Source organism: Chenopodium album, chromosome 12, assembly GCF_948465745.1.
Source record: "Chenopodium album chromosome 12, dcCheAlbu1.1, whole genome shotgun sequence".
In the NCBI taxonomy this organism is placed as follows: Eukaryota; Viridiplantae; Streptophyta; class Magnoliopsida; order Caryophyllales; family Amaranthaceae; genus Chenopodium; species Chenopodium album.
The window spans coordinates 43,811,380-43,820,044 of NC_137845.1; the positions used below are offsets into that span (position 1 = coordinate 43,811,380).

The 8,665-nt window shown below is 37.1% G+C and overlaps 1 protein-coding gene across 12 annotated transcripts; it reads right to left on the minus strand.

Annotated features, from left to right (window-relative positions):
• Positions 1 to 2,099: 2,099 nt before the first annotated feature.
• On the minus strand, positions 2,100 to 5,287 carry LOC145572433 (uncharacterized). 12 transcript variants are annotated; one of them, XR_014096845.1, is made up of 8 exons: positions 5,075 to 5,287; positions 4,629 to 4,757; positions 3,857 to 3,928; positions 3,675 to 3,725; positions 3,465 to 3,592; positions 2,740 to 3,382; positions 2,586 to 2,633; positions 2,100 to 2,470 (listed from the first exon to the last, which is right to left on the minus strand). XR_014096845.1 is itself a non-coding variant. In XM_081631408.1 (6 exons), the coding sequence occupies exons 2-6, from the start codon at positions 4,662 to 4,664 to the stop codon at positions 3,369 to 3,371; spliced, it is 294 nt and encodes a 97-aa protein (XP_081487534.1). In that variant the 5' UTR covers positions 4,665 to 4,757; positions 5,075 to 5,287; the 3' UTR covers positions 2,100 to 3,368. The 12 variants fall into 12 exon arrangements, 8 of the variants coding, with proteins under 8 accessions (XP_081487534.1, XP_081487533.1, XP_081487529.1 ...); XR_014096847.1 differs by having other exon boundaries at positions 2,100 to 2,947; positions 3,235 to 3,382; XR_014096844.1 differs by having other exon boundaries at positions 2,100 to 3,131; positions 3,235 to 3,382.
• Between the last annotated feature and the right edge of the window lie 3,378 nt (positions 5,288 to 8,665).

An 8,665-nucleotide genomic window follows, 5' to 3' on the forward strand; every position in this document is an offset into this window, starting at 1 on the left:
AAATTAATCAAATTAAAAAATATTTAGAAACATAGCAGTAATACATCTAAAAATTTGGGTTTAATTTGTAAAAAAAAAAGGCCAAACAAGTGCCTGTTAAGATGAACATAAACCTATACATTGAAGACCGAAGCTTGAAGAACCAAATACATTGAAGCTTGAAGGAGGTGGACTGGTGGAGCAATCGAGCGAGAGTGACTCAAACTAACAAAGTAGCAAACTATAATTCGTTTCCTTAGCTTGAGGAGTTGAGAGTTAAAGAGAAGCAAATTTTGAGAGAGAGTGAGTTGTGTGCGGCGGCTAAACAACATTAGGCATTTAGGCGAGGTTTTATGATTTTACTAGAGATTCATGTTTGGGCTTGGGCCATAATTTACCTCATTTTTTTTTAGTTTGGGTTTAACTCAATTCGGGTTATATGGGTCATTTTCGGGTTGAGAATTTCAACCTTAACCTAACCCATTTAATTACAGGTCGGGTTCGTGTCAACCCATTTAAGAAATCGGGTCGAAAATCTCAACCCTAACCCACTATTTTCAGGCCAGGTTCAGGTCGGGTTATCGGGTCGGGTCAGCTTTTGCCACCCCTACCTAGGAGTTACCCTATTAGAGGAACTAATTGACATTTGTAAGTAAAATTGGTTGTATGGTGATGATGGTTTTCGGATGGCACACTTACACTAATTTATAAAGATGATTTTTGCGGAAATTTTGCTAAAATGAAAATTTGAGATTCCCGCTAAAATGATATCTTCAAAATAGAAGAAAGTAAGGGCCCATTAGGCTACGTAAAACATCCTAATCTTGATTATTTTTTGTTCAATTGTACATTTACTCAATTCAGTTGTGATTTGGAAGTTGTTATGAACTGAGTTCTAACTTGTTACAACTAGGTATGGCTTCACTCTTCAACAATTCGAACTACCAGGTCTACCGCAACTACAAAGATGTTAAGGGTTGGCTTACATTTTGCACAAAGAACTTCCTAGGAAAAAAATAATCCCTTTACATTCTATTTACAAGTACACTTCTCTGGTTTTTTTTTTTTTTTTTTTTTTTTTTTTTTTTTTTTTTGTATTGTCCCATCCTACAATAGTTTTGTCAGTTGTAGGCTTTACTTATTCAGTTGGATAAAGAACTATAACAGTAAATTTAGACACCAAATTGTGTCTCCCCAAAAACCAAACCCAGTGATGAGTACTTTTCACGTCATTTGATTATCGAACGAAGTGAAATGTGAAAGTGTCTCGTGATGCTTCAGTTTTTGATAAAAATACTTCTTTCTGTTTACGAAAATCTTTCTTTTCGTAACTTATTTATGAAAAATGTCCAATCCAATTTATTTTGGTCCATGATATGGGTCCAATAATTGTGTAGTTGGATGAGGCTCAAAAAGAGCTTTTCATCGATATATTATAAGCCCAATTCCGATGAATAATGTGGAAGTTATGACCCAATTACTAAATTGGATATTAAATGAGTTTTATGGGCGACCCAATGATCAAGTGGAGGGTCCATTAATTATCATTCCTAAAGTCATTAGAAATTACTTTAATTTTCTAGAATAATCTAGAAGGTTATTTAAGTTCTAAGAGATTAGGATTAATAATTATATTTTTAGAAAAGATAAAGAATTTTAGTTGAAATAAAGCAAGTGTTTTAAAGAGATTTAATCTGTTTTTAATGACAAAGTACGGACTCTAATTATCCAATTATATTGGAAAAAGGATTTTGTACGACAAATATTATCCCGCAGCACCATCGCGATGCGGCCGATCCATCGCGCCGCGATAGGCCTGTCGCGTCGCGCCGCGATGCACTAGTAGAAAAATATAAAAGGACACTGGTTCAAAACCCCCCTATAGCACCGATTTTGAACCGGTGTTCATTTGAGGGATGCCAAAAAGTATGCCTTTTTGCCATCGGTTCGAACCCGGTGGCAATAACAGTTATTAGCACCGGTTATGTGTTCAGAACCGGTGCCATTAATGCCGCAAAAAAATAAAAAAAAAACAGTTATTAGCACCGGTTCTGTTCAGAACCGATGCCTTTAATGGCCATTTTTTTTTTACTTAAATAGATATATAAACACTTAACATATATATAAACTTACATATTTTCATAAAAAAATGCTGTAATATTACAATTTTCGGCCAAAAAAATAAAATATAAGGTTACAAACAAAGAGCATGCAATATGCAGCTACACAATAGCAGAACAGGAGCACAAAAGCAGCAGCACAGCAACACAGAAGCAGCACCGCAGCAACACAGAAGTAGCAGCAACGCGACAACATAGAAGCAGCAGCAACACGGCAACACAAAAGTAGCAGCACCATGGCAACACAGAACCAGCAGCTGCAGCAGCAACAGCCTGCAAGGCGGTAGCTGCACCAGTAGCCTTGCGAGGCTATGCCCCTCGTGCTCGTAAAACAAAAACATGACTTGTCCATCATGCAGCTCTGTGACGCTCTGGGAAAAAAAAAATTTGAAGTACGAGTAGCATGTCTTAAATCAACACCATACAAACAATCATCACATATATAAAGTATTTATATTTATCCAATTTAAAAGGATGTGAACCCACATGAGTCAGGCCACACGATGTGAACCCACAGGAGTCAGGCTACACCAGCTGAAACAACAAGTACCATAAAACATGGATTTGATCAAATAGTAACAGTGTAATCAGGAACAGCAAAATGCCTTACACAACTACCAAATTTCAACAAGAAATTAACCTGCTTGTCCAGCCAAGATATAAAATGGGACATGAGCAATCATTTTAGTCCCACCATCACTCCAGTTCACAGTTCCTGGATATTGCTCTCCCCTAGGATGTCGTGACGATCCCAACACAGACATACATATTGCAGGCTCATTCAGTAAGCCCAAACAATCACGAGCCCTTGTCCAAACCCTTGCGTCAGATAATCAAGACCGAACTACCTGAGATGTTAATACTCAGCTAGCCATGGACTTAGACTAAACCAATTTCATCCTGGGCAGATATTTCACAAAACATTGCACAGCGACAACACTTCAGAATCCCTCCCTGTCCTCTTCAGTCGGGAATACTTAAAAATACTCCCTTATCCCCAAAACTCAAATCAAATGACGGTTCCGAGGAAAGCTAGATAAGGTCATGAGAGACATCATTATAACAAGAAGCTGACAGATCATAAGATCCAGCAGGAAATTCAAGATTAATTATAAATTTCAAATGAACTTCAAACCTTTGCTAAGGATACACGAGCCCTAGGTAGTAATTTACAGTGATAAGTAGCAAGTTTTGCAATAGCTGTTATAACAAAGCATAGAAGTCTGGACTATCCCGCCTTCTCAGAGCCTGTGCTAGTGGTGCCTTGTCTTAGACCAAGACGGCTTCAAAAATTAAAGCAAAATACTGTCAACAAAGACACCAAAAATTTATTATTTAACAAGGAGAAAGTACTATTGAACTTACCTAGATGAGAGGTTCTCGTATAAAAATAACTCCAAACTTTCAAAAAGTTCACGAGTAGCATCTTTGTGAGATTCACCACCCCCTCCAAGCTCTCCAATAGCCCAACAAAGTTGTAAAGCCAACTCTGTCTACCAAAGAAAATACATTCAAATCTCAGAATACATTTACCAAATACATCGACATTCTAAAATTAAAACGTGATTGTTCAACCTTCTCTTGGCTGTCATAAGCTTCACCAAGTCTGTCCACGATAGGTTTCTGCTGAGCATTCGAAAGCCATAAATTCTTAGGAAATAAGTTTTAAAATTGAAAGAATGAAAGATGATTTCATCTTCAAGTTTAAGCACACAGCACAATTATGAAATATGACACATATACAACCACTAAGGTACCTTCAGAAGTGATATAAAATCTGGTGATCGCTGAAATGAAGCAAGCATAAATTCCAAAAGTCTTTTTCTGACCTGTGTGAAAAGTATACTTTTCAATAATTGATACTTCCCTCAGCAAGATACGGAGTATCAGAGCAATAAACAAAAAGCCTAAAAAATTATCAAAATCATGAAATTAGAAACTAGAAAATCTATTTGTATACTCTAAGCAAACATCTAAGCATGTATGTTAACTTTTGATTTTAAAAATTAAACAAGAACCAAACAAAAAGTTCGCATTCAATGAAATAAATAGCTTGTGATTGCATATCAAGCAGAGAAGAGAAGTCCTCATCATAGCAATGAAAGCCTAAGTTATGAGCATAATGCCTAAGCGGCTATAAAATAGGTTTGCATTTGAATTTGTTTAATGCTCTTAAAAATGTTGATTTTTAACAAGTCTAAATACATCAAGACAAAGTAGATGAGAAAAGTGGACAATATATTTGTTTAAGTAAAAGTTCTAGACTTCCTACAAGTCAAATGCACATTACCTCATATGAAATTTTTTTGTCTAGGAATATAGCAGCATGTCTTAACATAAGCATGGGAATAAGTGCAAATGATGGACACCATACAAACAATCAACACAAATAATTCAAATAAGTTATAGCTAAAATCACCAAATCAACACCATACAAACAATCAACACAAATAATTCACAAAATGAATTACAATCTTACCCTAGAGATAAAAGAGAGAGGCAAGAGGAAAGGGAAAGTGTGAAACTCACAATTGAACTACAAGCAGCACTCAACAACAACAACATGCAGCGAGGAGGAGCACGGGCTACTGTGTGGCAGCAAGGAGGGCAATCAAGTGGAAAACTCTAGATGACCCTAAAAAGTTCCTTAATTTAACCCTAAAAAGAAACAAATCCATAAATTAAATACAACAAATACAACTGCATGTTGAATACGGGAATCAATTCAATACAAAAAAAAAAAAAATTAATCAACTAATAAGGGTTCAAATATATACAATTCAAAGCATACTCACAACGAATCCATCTAAAAACAACCAAATATCGCAACTTTTTGAGATCATTTTCAAATCCCAGCAACTAAATCATTAAACAATCACAATCAAGAAAAACCCTAATTTCAAAATCAAAATAACAAAAACTTAACCAAATAAAAAAAATTCTCAAACATATTCAAATTAGAAGAGAACCCTTACCTCCATTATTATTGCTCATTTAAGAAATAGGCGGCGGCGACGATGGTTGTATCTTGTTCGAATTGACGTCGATTTTCGAAGGAGAAGGAGAACGAGAGTTGACAGAACGAAGTCCACCCACAACGCGACCCGTGCGGTCTACTACTTGGAGGTTATCCAAGTCCGACCAAAAAGACTACCTGAGTAATTAATGAGCATATAGGTTTTCTCTCAAGTGGAGATGCCCTCTTACTTAAGTGAGTTTTCCCATTTCCCAAGTGGGATATTTATAGGGAAACGCAAGTGAGAAATCCACTCTCCCATCAATGTGGTAGAGTTGGTAAAATCAATTTTCCTCCTTTTATTTTTAAATCAAAAACAAATGAAAATACCCAACAAGTAATTAATCAACAAGTGGCATTCTAAAAGGAGGGGTTAGGTAGGGACCACAAGGGAAGGGGGGACCAAAACTTGATCTCCAAGGCTTCCCAAGAACCGGCCAAGCTAAGGCACCCAAGCAGCCCAGCTGGCGCTTGGTGTGCGGCTGGGTGCAGCACCATGCGCGTTACGCTGCTGCTGCGTGCGGCTGGCCCTAACGCCATGCGTGTTGGGTTGCTAGCATGCTGCGGTTGCCACGCACATGCTAGCATGGCTTGCTAGCCATGTGCTGGTAGCCTTGCTAGCTCTGGTGCGCTAGCATGCCGTAGCCCCTAGTCAGCCATGTTATGCTCGGCTTAGCGCGCATGCTAGCCACCTTACTTTACCAAATGCCCCTAGCACTCGGTTTGATTGGGGCATTTCGATGCTAGGGGTATTTTGGTAAATTGTTGATTAATTAGTGATTTTACCGTCTTGTCTTTAATTAATTAGACTTGACTTGCGACGCTCCTAGCTCGATTTCCGGCGTCTAAATATTTATTACTCGAGCGACTCATTAATTACTTCCGAATTAATTCGTTGTGTCGGATCGTTAGTTGCTTGGGTGTGACCCGAAGGGTTCAGTCAAGATTAAGCTGTAATATTAATTATGCATTAATATTGCTGATCGGAAGCGGTCTCCACCTAGGCATTCCGATCACTTGAACTTACTGAATAAATAGCTTTCCAATAGCTCCGAACCCTCTATCGGAATAATACACTTGTTCGAAGGACACAATTCCTATCAATATCCCACTTGTCCTTCCGGACAAGTGTGCTTTTAGTGTATAACCTTTTTCCTATGTCACTTAATGTCTATTCATAAACTATAAGGTAAGATTATTCGTCATCCTTATTACGTCCAGAAGTGTTTCTCGAAATCCGAGTCTGAATGTCAATAAACAGATGATTTCTAAAATCCATCCGAGCACGGCCATGCATTTTCACAGTCTCGCTCTTCGAGAGGCCTTGTAAACAACAAAGACATGTTCCCTATTGTTAGTTGGGGGACATTCCCAGTCTTATAATGCAAGCTTCTCATACTAAGAGGACCTAGCCATCCGAGTGTTACCGTTATAATCTCCATCTACGGCAGATATTTGACTAACTTCAAAATGGACTAGTACTCAAACAAGAGAACTCACAATACTCATGGTCGAGGAAAGAGGTTCCGATAGTCATAATGAGAAGTATACTTATGACGATTTTTAAATCTCTTAAAGTATTCTCATAGGTCGATCTAGTATGGTTCTAAACCAATACTTGTGCAAATGATTTATGACAATCATGTTCTTGTAGCACAAGAAACGGTGCTATAAATCAAACTACACACTAATTTCAAGCGGTCATTAATCGTCCATCATTTGAATGACCTCGATTAGGGATAATTTTCGATTATAATATTCAATATTCACTTAATAGGTGTTTCTTTATCCAAGACTGGTCTTAATACCCTATTTTGAATATTCTCATAATCGAATGGACTCAATATTTAATCGTAAACCACAATTAAATAGAAACGGAGTGATAAAATTGCATGAAATTAAATTACTCCAAAACTGAATGGTTCATCTTAGTGCCTTACGCTAAAATGTTCAAAATCAATTAAAACACTAAACAGGGAAATCAAAGCCAATCTCCAACATGCTTGATTCCCATTGTCTTAACGTGCTTGTTGTGCTTCACTTGAGGCAAAGGTTTAGTAAGTGGATCGGCTACATTGTCATCCGTTCCAACTTTACAAATTCTGATTTCACCCCCTGATTTCCATTCTCTTATCATGTGAAATCTCTTTTAGGTTGGATTTGTACCTTCATTTTCGAATATCCAATCATGGTTCTGGACCACTATGGAGTTAGCGATCTCATGGATCATGAAGGGGTGTAACCTTCCCTCTGTGAATGGTTTACAAGTTCCTAAAACTTGTTGGCGACTCTTTTGCTCTAGCTTCCTTCCCTTTGGACGCCATCATGCTTAAGTGTATGATCACAGTGGAGCTCGAGTGTGAGATGCTTGAAATATTTCCTACAGTAAGCTCTTTCTGTCAAAAGATATTTAGAGACTTTGGGGGAACATTTTTCCTTACCATTGTAAATTTAAATTGTGCGAGTAAGAGGCAGCTGGAAGGGCAGACCATATTCATTAGGCTAAGTAAAACATCCCAATCTTGATTTTTTTTTTTTTGTTCAAATGTACATTTACTCAATTCAATTGTGATTATTTAAACGCAATAGGTCTAAATTGGAGACAAATTTGGTCTTGTTATGAACTGGAGACAAATTTGCTTAAATTGTTTAATTTAATAATTCTAATAACTTACCTCATGAAATTCTTAAGGCATAAACTTATATTCCGCACTGTCTTCGGGTAATTCAAACTGCCACAACTACTAAGATGTTAAGGTTCATGTACGGCTTACATTTTGTACAAAGAACTTCCTTGGAAAAAATAAGTCCTTTACATTTTTTGTCTCTACACTACTAAAAAAATGGGCAAAGGAATCTATAGTAAAAGTCCTGTTTGTTAATAGAACGGGTCTCTTTAATATAAGGGATCTAATATTAGAGCAAACGAGTCTTTTATGTATCAAAGGGGCCAACAATAATTTTGGAAAGATGGAGGGAAAAAAAAAGAGACTCATGGTTTGACCTAACAGGTCTCTTATGTGTGTATGGGCCCACCAGTCAAACTAACTTTTTTTTTTGGGTTGACAACAATACCTTACTTATCTTCTTATTCCCCATTTCCCATTCACGCCGCTCTCTCTTTTTATTTCACTCCCCTCTCATCTCCTCTTATCTTATTTTTCTCCCAGAGCAAAAAATGTTGCTACAACCTCCTTCATAACGCCGACAGTCGCTTCCTCCTCTTCAACGCCAACGTCGATTCCTCTTTTTATTTTACTATGAGTTTATTCGTGGTGATTTCGAGTTTAGGTGAGTAGTTTTGAAATTTTTCGTTGGTATGGCTAGAGTTTTTTACGGGTGGTCTGGTGGTGTACCGGTGTTCGTTGGTGGTATTTTTCTTGGTTTTTTTTTTGTTCTATTTGAATGTTTAATTGGGTGAATTTATTGTTGGTTTAACTCTAATCTATGGGTATATTTTCTAATTGTTGAAATGCCTTTAATCTATGAGAAATTTGATTTTTTTTTACCTAATTTTAATTCAAAGGATCCGAAAGTAACGATGGCGATG

Coding starts and splice junctions, on each gene's coding strand:
- LOC145572433 (XM_081631403.1), bottom strand. CDS start 4,664: ATGTTGTTGTTGTTGAGTGCTGCTTGTAGTTCAATT. Junction 3,929..4,628: donor GTGCTGCTTGTAGTTCAATT/GTGAGTTTCACA, acceptor CTTTTCACACAG/GTCAGAAAAAGACTTTTGGA. Junction 3,593..3,674: donor CTTATGACAGCCAAGAGAAG/GTTGAACAATCA, acceptor TTTCTTTGGTAG/ACAGAGTTGGCTTTACAACT.